Genomic DNA, 15,355 nt, shown 5'->3' on the forward strand with positions numbered 1-15,355 from the left:
TGCCTTGAATACAGAAACTTTCTAGATAGTAACTGCCCTGTTTTAGCCAAACATTGTGCTGGGGGTGGAGGAGAACAAAATGGAATCACATACCTACCAACCAAGGCCCAGTGGAGAACCTAGAACATCTACTCTCTCACACCTGGTAGGAGGGGACCCAATCCCTACCCCACGCACTAGAATAGTGCCAGAGAATGATGAATTGGAAGCCTAGACTTTCTAATACTCCCCAGAGCCAATGAAGCTTACCACTACCTTATTTGTGAAGACCACATGGAGAGTAGTAATGATATTCATCCTCCCTTTCCCAGCTAGATCTAGTTAGCTGAGGCCCAGTAAGAACCTAAACTTCACCTTCTTCTAGTAGTAATTGCCTTCCATCACCTCATGTCATTAGAGGCTAATTGGAAAACTTCTACTTTCATTTTATCTGACAGCAGTGAAATGGTATTCTCTGTTCCCCCTACTGGTACATAGTCAGGAGAGGTCTGCTAAAGTACCAGATTTAAATAAGATCCAGAGCCTTACAACACTGTAATACCTCAAATTTCCAGGATACAATTGAAATTTACTTATCATACCACAAATTAGTAAAGTCATAACCAGAATGAGAAAAACTCATCAAAGATATTACCACCAAGATAACACAGACTTGGGAATTATCTGTAAGGTTATTTAAGCAGCCACTATAAAACATGTTTCAACAAGAAATTGCAAAATTGAAACTAATATGGAACTGACAAAATATACAAAGAATGAGACTTTTACAACTGAAAAAACACAGTAAATATAAAACCAAGTGGATAGACTGAACAGCAGAATCAAAAAGAAAAAACAAATCAGTAAACTTGAAGACAGAATAGAAATTACCCAAATTAAGCTACAGATATAAAACTGATTTTTTAAAAAAATAACCAGAACATGATGGACATGTGAAAACTATAGCAAATCTAATATTCATGTCATCAGTGTTGAGAAAGGAAAGAGAATGGGACTGAAAAAGTATTCATTGAAATACCTGGAATATCCCCAAAATTTAACAACAATCTAACCTACAGATTCAAACTGAGAAAACCCCAAATGAGATATACCCAAGAAATCTATGCCAAGATATACCAGAATGCCTGAAAACTGAAGAAAAAAGAAAAAAAAAATTCATAGTAGTAATAGGAAAAAAAAGCACCTTATCTGTAAGTTAAAAAAAGAAAATTGAGTGACACCATCATCTGAAACCATAGAAACCAGAAAAAAAGTAGCAGAGTATTTCAAGTGCTGAAGAGAACTGTTAATATTAACCGAGAATTCCTATTTGAAGTGAAATACCCTTTAAGAGTAAAGGGGAATTAGACATACTTAGATAAGAAAACTAAGGGAATTTGTTACCAGCATACCTAACCTAAAAGAATGACAAAAGGAAGTTGCTTAAAACAGGAACAAAATAATTAAAGAGGAATCTCAAAACATCAGAAGACAGAACAATAGTTAGAGTAAAACATAGGATGCATACTGTCATAGGATGCAAATGTCATAGGATGCGATTTCTTATGTCTCCTTGTTTTCCTATTCATGAGTCTTGGTCTTTTCTTGAATCTTCATTTTTAATAAGCTCCCTAGGTAGTTTTCAGGTGATGGAATTGAGACCGTTGCTGTTCTAAAGTCATGGGCAGATCCTGAGCATATTTCACTGACTAACAGACTCTTTAAGAAGCATGGTGACTGGGGAAATCTTTCTTTGCCTCATTGGTAGCTTGAACTTTTCAAGTCATGCTGATAGGGACAGCAAGAAAACAAAGGACATGCTCAAGGACTTCTGGCGGAAATTTAACAAAAACACCAGTCACAAAGGTGCAAGGTTAAGAACTAATACGGCATAATAAAGCAACAGAAACAATCAGAAGTTAAAGGGTTTTACCATTCTTGGGAACAGAAAGAGCAGGGAGTCAATCCAGCAAAAACAGTAGACAGAGACATGTAGTTTATAGAAGACTCCAGCCATGCCAGAACTACAAGGCTCTGAAACATGAAGTAAGAGAGACACATTCAAGGATATACCTCCTTAGACACTAGATCTGCTGGTACCCTCCCATTGGTATAACTAAAATGGAGAGGCCAAAGGACAAAGAATAATTGGATGATAAATTCTCAGACCACAGTGGAACGCAAAAGAGGTGAATGATGCATCTAGGAATGAGGTAGAGAGTAAATATCCATCAATGTTTAAAGCAAATTTACTTAATTTGTAAACGGTGCATGGTTAAAAAAGCCAACAGAATAAACAAAACACTTTTGTGCCAACATAAATGGACAGCACTTATTTTTTTCTTTTTTATTTAATTGCTTTTTAAATTATGCAACTATTAAATTACATAGGCTCTTTAGACGGACGTATGGAGATTAAATATGAAAGTCTTATCTTTAGCTACTTCTTCCCCATTCTTTTCCCCTTGGTAATCACTGAACAATGTGTTTGGAATACTCCCAGGGTTTTTGCTAAATGTAAATGGTTAGGGTTCTCTTTCTATATAAGTGGACATTATAAATGTGGTTTATAACTTGCTTTAAAACGCATATCTTAACTATTTTAATCACTACCTTATATTCTATAGAGTGGAGGTACCATCAAGTGATCTTATTTTTCTGTTACAAACTATAATAAAAATCCTTTGTTTCTTTTAAAATTCCTTTTTAAGATATATGTATCCATCTTTATGGGGGTATATTATGGGAATTTGATACATTTATACATGTGTAATACTCAAATCAGGGTAATAAGCATATCCATCTCCTCAGCATTAATCATTTCATATGTTGGAATGTCATACTTTCCTAGTCACTTTGGAATATAAGATAGATTATTTTAATCAATAGTTACACTATTGATTAGTAGTGTACAGGAAAAAAAAAAAAAACCCTAATTCCTCTTTTCTGTGTTTTGGTTTCTCTTCTTGAACTTCTTTACATTCTCCCTCCCTTCTGCCTTCCCAGTCTCTAGTGACTACTATTCCATTACATTCTTTGACAAGATTAAGTTTTTTTTTCTCCAAATGAGTGAGTACATGAATTTGTTTTATGTCTATTTTTTTACTTAACATAATGACCTACAGTTCATCCATGTGCTGCTAATGATAGAATTTTATTATTTTTATGGCTGAATAATATTCATTACTTTCTCTGTCCATACATCCACTGATGGGCATCTAGATTGATTCTATGTTTTAGCTATTGTGAATAATGCTGCAATAAGCATGGGAATGACATAGATATAGTCTTTAGATCCTTGGCAAAGGTGCTAAAAATATAATGTTGGAAAAAAGACAGACTTTAAACAAATGGTGCTGGAGAAATTGGATATCCATATGTATAAAAGAGAAACTAAATCCCTATCTCTCATCTTACAAGAAGTCAATTAAAATGGATCAAAAAGCTAGAAATAGACTAAAAACTTTGCAACTGCTGGAAAAAAATGTAGGGTCAACACTCCAACATATAGATAATGACTTCCTCAGTAGGGACTCCTAAAGCTCAGGAAATACGTGAAAAGTTAACAAATAGAATGGCATCAAATTAAAATGCTTATGTACAGCAAAGGAAGTGATTAAGAGCATGAAAAGAGAGCCTATAGAATGGGAGAAACTTTGCTATCTACTCTTCTGACACAGCATTAATATCAAAAATATATAAAGAACTCAAAACACCAAAAATCATCATGGATAAATAGTCAAATGAACTAAAGAGACACTTCTCAAAAGAAGAAATGCAAAGCCAGCAAATATATGAGAAAATGTTTAACATCTTTTGCAAGTAGGGAAATGCAAATCAAAATGACACTAAAATTTCATCTCACTCTAGTTAGAATGATGATGATCAAGAATATAAGTAATAATGAATGCTGGTGAGAATAGGAAAAGTAAAAGAAGCTTTCATATGCCATTGATGAGACTGTAAATTAATACAACCATTGTGAAAATCAGTATGGAGGTTTCTCAAAGATCAGGAATAGAACTGCCATGTGACTCAGCTATACCACTCCTTGGTATTTATCCTAAAGAATTGAAAATTAGCATACTGTAGTGATACATACATACCTATGGTTATAACAGCACAGTTCACAGAAAAGACAAGTTATGGAACCAGCCTCAGTGTTCATAAAGAAAATGTGATATATATATACACAATGGAGCTTCATTCAACCATGAAGAAGAAATTGTCATTTATAGGAAAATAAATAGAACTTGAGAACATTAGGTTAAGTGAAATAAGCTAAACTCAGTTAAGGGTCATATGTTTTCTCTCATTTGTGGAAGCTCGAGAGGTTAAAAAAAGGGCAAAAAAGTATGGGTGGAAGAGAATTTCATAAAAATAGAAAGGAGACCAATAGAGTAGAGGAGGGCAAGAGTGTTGTGGGGGGAGGAAGGGAGAAAAAGAGATGGTACTGAGAACTGAAATTGCCCCAATTATGTTGTGTGCATGTATTAATAGGTAACAATGAATATGTATAATTTTTTTTGTTTTTGTTTTTGTTTTTATTAGTGTCTTCTAATGTATCTCTTTGTTGTACAGCTTTGGATTTAGCATACTTATTTTATGAATACAGCTATATACATATGATTTCATTCTATCTCATTTTCCAAACCAGATTGTGTTTAGGTATCTAATAATAATTTGTAAAAGAATATTTTGTTTAATTATATGGCTTTTTTTTTAATTGTATACAAATGGGATACCATGTTGTTTCTCTATTTGTACATAGAGTCAAGGCATACCATTTGTGTAATCATACGTTTACATAGGGCAATGATGTTTATTTTTTTCCCTTCCCCCCACCCCTCCAACCCCTCTTTTCCCTCTATACAGTCCTTCTTTCCTTCATTCTTACCACTCTCCTTATCCCTAACCCTAAACCTAACCCTAAACCTAATGCTAACCCCTCCCACCCCCCATTATATGTCCTCATCCGCTTATCAGTGAGATCATTCGTCCTTAGTTTTTTGAGATGGCTTATCTCACTTAGCATGATATTCTCCAATTTCGTCCATTTGCCTACAAATGCCATAATTTTATCATCTTCATTGCGGAGTATATTCCATTGTATAAATATGCCACAGTTCTTTATCCATTCATCAACTGAAGAGCATCTCGGTTGGTTCCACAATCTGGCTATGGTGAATTGAGCAGCAATGAACATTGATGTGGCTGTATCTCTGTAGTATGCTGATTTTAAGTCCTTTGGGTATAGGCCAAGGAGTGGGATAGCTGGGTCAAATGCTGTTTCCATTCCAAACTTTCTGAGGAATCTCCACACTGCTTTCCAGAGTGGCTGCACTAATTTGCAACCCCACCAGCAATGTATGACTGTTCCTTTTTCACCACATCCTCGCCAACACCTATTGTTGCTTGTATTCTTGATAATCGCCATTCTAATGGGGTGAGATGAAATCTTAGGGTAGTTTTGATTTGCATTTCCCTTATTACTAGGGATGTTGAACATTTTTCATATATCTGTTGATTACTTGTACAGTTTCTGTGAAGTGTCTGTTCATTTCCTTAGCCCATTTGTTGATTGGATTATTTGTATTCTTGGTGTAGAGTTTTTTGAGTTCTTTATAGATTCTGGAAATTAGCGCTCTATCTGAGGTATGGTTGGCAAAGATATTCTCCCACTCTGTAGGCTCTCTCTTCACATTTCTGATAGTTTCCTTTGCTGAGAGAAAGCTTTTTAGTTTGAATCTATCCCAGTTGTTGATTATTGCTTTTATTTCTTGTGCTATGGGAGTCCTGTTAAGGAAGTCTGATCCTAAGCCAACAAGTTGAAGATTGGACCTACTTTTTCTTCTATAAGATGCAGGGTCTCTGGTCTGATTCCCAGGTCCTTGATCCATTTGAGTTGAGTTTTGTGTAGGGTGAGAGATAGGGGTTTAATTTCATTCTATTGCATATGGTTTTCCAGTTTTCCCAGCACCATTTGTTGAAGAGGCTATCTTTTCTCCATTGCATATTTTGGAACATTTGTCTAGTATGAGGAAAATTGTATTTATTTGGGTTTTTGTCCATGTCCTCTATTCTGTACCATTGATCTACCTGTCTATTTTGGTACCCAATACCATGCCGTTTTTGTTACTATTGCTTTGTAGTAGAGTTGAAGATCTGGTATTGCAATACCCCCTGCTTCGCTCTTGCTACTGAGGATTGCTTTAGCTATTCTCGGTTTTTTTATTCTTCCAGATGAATTTCATAATTGCTTGCTCTATTTCTGCAAGGTACATCATTGGGATTTTAATTGGAATTGCATTGAATCTGTATAGCACTTTAGGTAGTATAGCCATTTTGACAATATTAATTCTGCCTATCCAGGAACATGGGAGATCTTTCCATCTTCTAAGGTTTTCTTGAATTTCTTTCTTTAGTGTTCTGTAGTTCTCATTGTAGAGGTCTTTCACCTCTTTTGTGAGATTGATTTCCAAGTATTTTATTTTTTTTGATGCTATTGTGAATGGGGTAGTTTTCCTAATTTCTCTTTCTGAAGATTCATCACTTATGTATAAAAATGCATTGGATTTATGAGCATTGATCTTGTAACCTGCTACTTTGCTGAATTCACTTATGAGTTCTAAAAGTTTTCTGGTGGAATTTCCAGGTTCCTCTAAATATATAATCATGTCATCAGCGAACAGGATAGTTTGAGTTCTTCTTTTCCTATTCGTATCCCTTTAATTTCTTTGGTTTGTCTGATTGCTCTGGTTAGAGTCTCAAGGACGATGTTGAATAGAAGCGGTGAAGAGGGCATCCCTGCCTTGCTCCAGTTTTTAGGGGAACGCTTTCAGTTTTTCACCATTTAGAATGATATTAGCCATGGGATTAGCGTAGATTGCCTTTATAATGTTAAGGAATGTTCCACTACCCCAATTTTTTCTAGTGTTTTGAGCATGAAGGGATGCTGTATTTATCGAATGCTTTTTCTGCATCTATTGAAATAATCATGTGATTCTTAACTTTAAGTCTGTTGATATGGTGAATGACATTTATTGATTTCCGAATGTTGAACCAACCTTGCATCCCTGGGATAAAACCCACTTGATCGTGGTGCACTATCTTTTTAATATATATTTGTATGCGATTTGCTAAAATATTGTTGAGAATTTTTGCGTCGATGTTCATTAAGGATATTGGTCTGAAATTTTCTTCCTCGATGTGTCTCTGTCTGGTTTAGGTATCAGGGTGATATTGGCTTCATAGAACGAGTTTGGGAGGGTTCCCTCCTCTTCTATTTCATGGAATAGTTTGAGGAGTATTGGAATGAGCTCTTCTTTAAAGGTTTTGTAGAACTCGGCTGAGAACCCATCTGGTCCTGGACTTTTCTTTGTTGGTAGGCTTTTGATGACCTCTTCTATTTCATTGCTTGAATTGGTTTATTTAAGTTGTGTATGTCCTCCTCGTTCAGTTTAGGTAATTCATATGTCTCTAGAAATTTGTTGATGTCTTCGAGGTTTTCTGTTTTGTTAGAGTATAGATTTTCGAAATAGCTTCTAATTATGTTTTGTATTTCACTCGTGTCTGTTGTGATGTTTTCTTGTCATTCCGAATTTTAGTAATTTGAGTTTTCTCCCTCTTTCTCTTTGTTAGTGTGGCTAAGGGTTTATCAATTTTATTTATTTTTTCAAAGAACCAACTATTTATTTGTTAATTTTTCCAATGTTTCTTTTGTTTCGATTTTGTTGATTTCGGCTCTGATTTTAAGTATTTCCTGTCTTCTACTACTTTTGGTATTGGTCTGCTCTTCTTTTTTCTAGCACTTTGAGCTGTAGTGTTAAGTCGTTTATTTGTTGATTTCTTCTTCTTTTTTTGAATGCACCCCATGAATATGTATAATTTTAATGCCTCAATATAAAATATTTTTAAAATATACATGGATTGACCATGGTGCAGTGCATGCCTGTAATCCCAGTTACTCGACTCAGGAGGCTAAGGTAGGAGGATCATAAGTTCTCTACCTGCCTGGACAACTAGTAAGATACTTTCTCAAAATAAAAAGGGCTAGGGATGTAACTCAGTGATAAAGCACCCCTGCATTCAATCTCCAATTCCAAAATACATACATACATAAAAATGGGGATGCAAGTATTTTTTGATAGAATGATTTCATCTCCTTTGGCTATATATCCAGTATTGAAATTGCTGAATCATATCCCAGTTCTGAGTTTTTTGAGGAATCTGCATACCGTTTTTAGTAATGACTACTAATTTATATTCCCACCAACAGTATATAAGCTTTCTCCTTTCCCTGCATTCTTGCCTGCATTTGTTAGTTTTTGTCTTTTTGACAATAGCCATTCTTAGTAGGGTAAGATATTATCTCATTGTGGTCTTGATTTGTGTTTCCCTGATAACTGGATTGAGTGTTTTTTCATGTGTTTGTTGACCATTGTATATCTTCTTTTGAGAAGTATCTGTTAGCTATTTTGCCCATTTTTAATTGGATTATTTGGGGAAGTTTTGGTTTGTCTTTAGTTTTTTTCTAGTTCCTTATATATCCTGAATATTAATCTCTTATCAGATGAATCATTTGCAAATACTTTCTCCTGTTCTATAGGTTTTCTTAATTCTGTTGATTATTTCCTTTGCTGTGCAGAAGCTTCTTAGTTTAATATAATTACATTAGTCTATTTTCACTTTGTTGCCTGTGCCTTTGGGGTACCTATCTGAAAAATCATTGCCTATACTAATGTTTTGAAGTGTTTCCCTTGTGTTTCTTATTTCATAGTTTCAGGTTTTACATTTAGGTCTTTGATCCATTTGGAGTTAATTTTGGGGTAGAGTGTGAGGAAGGGATTTGTTTTCATTCTTCAGCACTATTTATTGAAGAGACAGTCTTTTCTCCACTATATGTTCTTGGTGCTTTTGTCAAAAATCAGGTGACTTTGTGAACATGGTTTAATTTCTGGGTTCTCTAATTCTGTTCTATTTGTCTATATCATTTTTTATGCCAGGACAATTGTTTTCTTACTATATTGTCATAGTATGTTATAAAATAAGGTATTGGTTTTTCTCCCTCCAGATTGTTTTCAGTCTTTTGTAGTTCCCTATGAATTTTAGGATTTTTTTCTTCTGATTCTGTTAAGAGTCTTTGATATTTTGATGGAAATTGCATTGAAGCTACAGATTGCTTTATGATAGTTATGATCATTTTGACAATATTATTCTAATCCATGAATACTAGATATCTTTCCATTTTTTGAGCCTTCTTTCACAAGGTTTTATAATTTTCATTATAGAGATCATTTACCTCATTAAATTTATTTCTAAATTTTTTTGTAACTGTGAATATGATTGCTTTACCTTTTTCAGCAAGTTCATTATTGGTATAAAAATGTTCATGTTTTATGTTAATTTTTTATCCTGCAACTTTATTGAATTCATTCAAAAGTTCTAACAGCTTTGGATGGAGTATTTAGGTTTTCTATGTATAAAATCATGTCATCTACAAACATGGATAATTTAACTTCTTTTCTAATTTGAATGGCCTTTACTTCTCTTGCATAATTACTCTAAGATTTCCAGTACTATATTATATAGGTAGTGAAAGTGAATGCCTTATATTTTCCTGATCTTTGAAGAAACACTTTCAGCTTTTCCCCATTCAGTGATATTGACTGTGGGTTTTTCATATATGCTGTTTAGTATTTTGAGGTATGTTCCTTCTATACCTTACTTGAGAGTTTTTACTATGAAGGGACATTGAGTCTTATCAAATGTTATTTCCACGTTTGAAATCATGTTTTTTTGTTCATTCTGTTGTGTTGATCACGTGTGTTAATTTGCATATGTTCAACCATCCTTGCATCCCTAGGATGAATTGGACTTGATCCTGGTGTATTATCTGCTTAATGTATTATTGAATTCAGTTGGTAGTTATTTTATTGAGAATTTTTGCATGTATGTTCATTAGGGAGATGGAGTCTAGTTTTCTGTTGTATTTTCTTTCTTTTTGATATCAAGGTAATGCTGGCCTTGTGAAGAGCTGGCAAAGTTTTTTTTTTTTTCTTTGAATAATTTAAGAATTGAAATTAATTCTTCTTCAGCATTAAAACCATCAGACCCTGAACTTTGTTTAGATGGGAGGTTTTGATTACTGCTTCTGTCTCATTAGTGGTCTCATTAGATCTTGATCACTATCTCATTAGTGGTCTCTTTAGATTTTGTTTCTTTTTAATTCAATATTAGTTGATTGTATGTGCTCAGGTATTTATCCATTGCTTCTAGGTTTATCAGGGTTTGTTTACACATAATTTCTCATAGTTCTTCCTTATGATCCTCCCCTTTTCCATCTCTGGTTTTAATTATTTGGGTCTTTTTTTTTCTTGCTTACTATAGTTAAAGGTTTTCAATTTTGTTTATACTTTCAAAAAAAAACCTACTTGCTGCTTCATTGATCTTTTTTTCTGCACTGATGGTTGTTTTTCTTTCTACTAATTTGGGTTTAGTTTGTTCTTACTTTTGTAAGTCCTTTAGGTGAACTGTTAGGTTGTTTATTAGAGAGTCCTTTTTTTTAATGTATATATTGTTGCTGTAAACTTCCCTCTCTACTGCTTTTTCTGTATCTCACAGAATTTTTTTCCCCTTTCAACCCATTGGCCATATAGAAACATGTTATTCAATTTCCATGTATTTGAATACTTTCCATTATTTTTGTTATTTTATTCTGTTGTAGTCTGAGAAAATACATATGAATTATATTTTATATTTATTGAGACTTGTTTTGTGGCACTCTCTCTCCCTCTCTCTCTATATAATGATTTGTCCTGGAAAATCTTATATGTGCTGATGAGAAGAATGTGTATTCTGCTGCAGTTGGATGAAATTTCTGTAACTGTTAGGTTGGTTCTGTACTATGGTTTATCTCAATTGTTTGTTGACTTCTTGTCAGATCTGACCATTTAGGAAAGTAGGATATTGAAGTCCTCAACTATTACTATATTAGAATCTGTATTTCCCCTTGGATCTAATATTTGCATTATATATTTGAGTGGTTCCATATTGGGTGCATTTTTACAATTAACTTACAAAATTGTTTTACCAATGTATAAGGACCTCATTTGTCTCTTTACAGTTTTAAGTCTTCATATGAATATAGCTATTCTTGTTTGCTTTTAGTTTTTGTTTTTTTTTTTTTTCTGTCCTGGAAATTTATGTCAAAAAACCTCCCAAGGTTTGTAGATGATCCTTAGTTCAGTTCAAGGCTAGAATTCAGCCATTATAGTAATATCAAAAGATACATTCCCTTGGTCTGATAGGAGGATGAGCATTCAGACCTTTAGCAGTAGAAGACTTACATTTGGGCATAGATATGTAAACATCAGTTAAGTTTACCACTACTATACTAAAGTGGCCATTTTTTTTCTTCCAGAGAACACCATGGGAATGCTATGCAACCCTCTGTCAAAGATAACAGTGGTAGCCATGGCTCTCCTATCAGTGGAAAATTAGAAGGCATCTTCTTCAGCTGCAGCACTGAATTCAATACTGGGAAGCCACCCCAGGATTCACCTTATGGAAGATACAGGTTTGAGATTGCAGCAGAAAAACTTTTTAACCCCAACACTAACCTGTACTTTGGGGACTTCTACTGTATGTACACTGCTTATCATTATGTGATTCTTGTTATTGCCCCTGTGGGATCACCAGGAGATGAATTTTGTAAGCTGCGCCTTCCACAACTAAATTCCAAGGATAATAAATTTTTGACCTGTACAGAAGAAGATGGGGTGCTGGTTTACCACCATGCCCAGGATGTCATTTTAGAAGTCATTTTTACTGACCCTGTGGATCTTTCTCTGGGCACCGTGGCAGAAATCACTGGTCATCAGCTCATGAGTTTGTCTACTGCAAATGCAAAGAAAGATCCCAGCTGCAAAACCTGTAATATCAGTGTTGGACGTTAATGCCCACTTTTCTTGTTCCTACTCAGCCCTTTTATTCCCTTAGGAGCATTCTCTGTTGTCCATTTTTATCATCAGATGTTTTTCCACTGAAGCATGCACATGCCGCTATCACCAAAAGTAAACTACCACTTCAAATTTCATTCAGAGCTGTTTTAGTGTTTCCTATTCCCACCTTTCCCACTACTTTCAATGATGTTTTCCTTCTGACACTTTATTTGCCTAGATGCTGCAATCTTTTATTTTTACTTTATGCCAAACATAACAAAACAATTATAGACCGCTTTAGCAAAATACAAAATAATGGCTTATAAATGGTGTTTAAATATGCATTCATTTTAATCTACTGAACAAATATTGGGATAACTCCAAACCGCATGAAAGGGTGTAATTGCAGCATGAGTTAAATCTTGAAGCCTAGAATTGTCAGCACTTCCAACTTGTTGTTTGACAGTGTTATTTATGTTATTTATATTAGCTAACAGGAAACAACTACTGTGTTTCAACATAATAAATATAATAGAAAAATATTTTATTTGTATTGTTGTATAAAATATTTACAATCATATAGAATATATAGTTACATTTTAATAGCAATTGTATACATGTCACGAAATCATTCCCTTATCAAGATGTGATTTGTAAACCTCAAATAGTTGTGTATTTGTCCTGTTACAAGTAGATGACTTCAATTAAACAAAGTTATGAAGGACATTATTCTGATTCATAAAAGTTATATCAGGTAAATACAGAGAAAATAATGAGCCTCTGAAATAGCCTGCTTCTGAAATCAATATCTTCCCATCCAAACTCTGAAAATGTGAATTTCTTCATCATTTTTAAACAGTACAGAAAATAGAAATACAAACACGATGGTAATGAGAGAAAAAGTCAACCTGTTACTTGTTTTATAAAAAAGCAATTTAGTACAAAATAACAAACAATATACACTAATGTTGATGAAGCAAATAAAATAGTCTGGCTTCTTTCCCAAGGTGTCATAGCAGTTTCCAAACCTTCCATTTTTGTATAGAATGAATAACTACAGTGCATGAGAAAATTTTTTTTCACATTACAAAGTATATACCTTGGAACATTAAGAAAAATGCATATTCCCAATGGAAAAATAGTTATATAATTTTAGTTTTTGTAAACAAAAAGATTAGTAATAATACTATGGTCACATTAGATTATATACTGCAGACACATCTATCCAAAATACCTATTTTAAAATTTTAAGATTTTATTTTAATATAAACATCTGTCAGTTATAGACAAAAGATAATTCACAAAGAACATGCTCTCAGAATGAACTTTGGTAACCAGAAATGTAAAATTTCAAATAACATAAAAGAATGTGCTATTTTTATATAGAATAAAAAATTAGTAGTGACACACTCTAGTACATTCTAGGATATTGAAAGTCTAACAGACGTAAGGGACAAGGTAGTCAATGTTGTATCACTTAAAAGCTGATTAGAAATTTAAAATTATTTTCTGTACTAGCTGTTGTCTTTCATGAAAAGGAGAATTTCTTTCCTCAGGAAGAAAAAAGAAAAAAAAAACATGCTGTTTTCCATACATCAATATAAACAATCTTTGGACACTAAATAAACTTTCCCTACCAAATGTGGCCCAACTATATGCTATTTAGATTTGATAAAATATTAGATGCATTTTGAAATAATTATATTGACCGTGTTCTCCTCAGAATCAATATCTTTTTTCCCCAGTTAAATGGTTATCCGTTGTATTTTCCCCCACATAAATCCCTTCTCATATATAATTACACTTTATCCCATCTTAAAAATAGCTAATACTACAAACTAAAGTGCTTCCATTTTCATTATGTCAGAACTACTTAGCAAGAGTGGCAGAGGGAAATATGGTTGACTTTATCTTGGGTGAAAGTGTTCATAGACATTTCCTGAGCCTCAAATAGTTTTGGCCACATCTTGCTTGCTGATAAGGACCTCTAATAATCTCAGTTTGGCTTTTATGTGCTTGTATTCATAGTACTCGTCTGCCATTGGTATCCTGTCTTCTTTTTGTGGACTTCTGCAAAACAAAATATGATCTATTAATTCATAATGAACCAAGTCATTACATATACTTTAATTCAGACACGAAAGTACAGGGTAGCAGCTTCCACTTTGTTTTTGCATTGTCTTCTTTATCCATTCTTCACCTTCATTCACTTACTCTTCCATGTTGATAAATGTTCCCTGTGAGAATATGAATGTCATAGGTATTCTGTCCAGTGGTTAGGTGTATAACAGTAGGGTAAGTGAAAAGATCTGAGAAAAAACAAAGGTTAGTCCTTTCCTAGTCATTTCCCACTGTTTTCCACAGTCCCATGCCAATGCAGAATGTTCAGTCTTAAAATTGTTAAAATTGTCAACGTGAAAACCCTAGAGAAATTTTATCACATAAATAATTCATAAATTTGTGGTGACAAGAAATATACTCAATGGTTACCTTATAAACTTGAAACATTTCCAAATGTTCTTGTAATAATATGTCTCTGCTAATGTGTAGTAGAATCACTGAACTATTCATTGACTGAAATAATTTTGAGTCTAAATTGCAGTCGTTTTCTTCACACTAATTCTACTAAGATATGTAACAATGCATACATTTTATACATATGCAGACTACTATTACCAAGAACATTTACAGTGCCATAAAACTTTTAGTAATCATTTGCATTGTTATTTTACTTTATGGATGGTTAAGCCTTCCCAATAAAATATCTTAGGAAAACAAGATTACAGTCCATATTTCCTAGACATTCAACTGTTTGATTTTAATTGTGATAAATTACCACTTTTATATTTAGATGAAATGCTGTCACCACAAGAGGGCATACAACTTCATAACCAAATACAGGTATATCGGAAGTGGGTTTTAGACTCAGATACACAATAGAATGCTAGATGAAAACCCAAAACTTAACTTTCCAATATGTCAAAGGGGATGCCAAGTAACACTGTAAATCTACTAGGTAGGGTTACCAATACTATGGGGAATTTTCCAACTCTTTAAGGTAGAATCCTGGGTTCAAACAGCTAAAAATGTAAATTTATTTTAGGAATTCAAAGTTATGAAAAGCATGTATGCACATCTTAAAGTGAACTTATTTTAAGACTGTTTAGACTATTTAGTCATGCAGTGACTATTTAGAATACAAAAACATTTCCCTTGATATTTCCCTGAATGAAAAATTCACACAGAATGCCTTTAAAAAGGCATAGATCAGAATTTCTAATACAAGTCACATATGTCCTCAAAGCGTAATAGAGAACGACAGTCCAGACAAAACCACTTATATCAAGGAATGTTTTGAAAGGAAAGTTGCATGAATGTTTTATAAAAGAAAAAGTAGGGAAGAAGAAAACAAATCATCTAAATTTAACACATGA

General features: G+C 33.6%; 2 protein-coding genes across 6 annotated transcripts in view; one reads left to right on the forward strand and one right to left on the reverse strand.

Annotated features, from left to right (window-relative positions):
- Positions 1–13,520, forward strand: part of Phyhipl (phytanoyl-CoA 2-hydroxylase interacting protein like) — a 65,442-nt gene extending 51,922 nt beyond the window's left edge. The window contains 1 exon segment of the mRNA XM_047552304.1: positions 11,402–13,520. Coding sequence (XP_047408260.1) covers positions 11,402–11,936 — 535 coding nt within the window. The 3' untranslated portion in view covers positions 11,937–13,520.
- Positions 11,903–15,355, reverse strand: part of Fam13c (family with sequence similarity 13 member C) — a 114,547-nt gene continuing 111,094 nt past the window's right edge. For 2 of the 5 annotated variants that reach the window (XM_047552303.1, XM_047552299.1), the window contains one exon: positions 11,904–13,991. In XM_047552303.1, coding sequence (XP_047408259.1) covers positions 13,868–13,991 — 124 coding nt within the window. In that variant the 3' untranslated portion in view covers positions 11,904–13,867. Of the gene's footprint in view, positions 13,992–15,355 lie in introns of all 5 variants that reach the window. The other 3 variants (XM_047552302.1, XM_047552301.1, XM_047552300.1) reach the window with 2 other exon arrangements.

Source organism: Sciurus carolinensis, chromosome 5 (genome assembly GCF_902686445.1).
Source record: "Sciurus carolinensis chromosome 5, mSciCar1.2, whole genome shotgun sequence".
Taxonomy (NCBI): domain Eukaryota; kingdom Metazoa; phylum Chordata; class Mammalia; order Rodentia; family Sciuridae; genus Sciurus; species Sciurus carolinensis.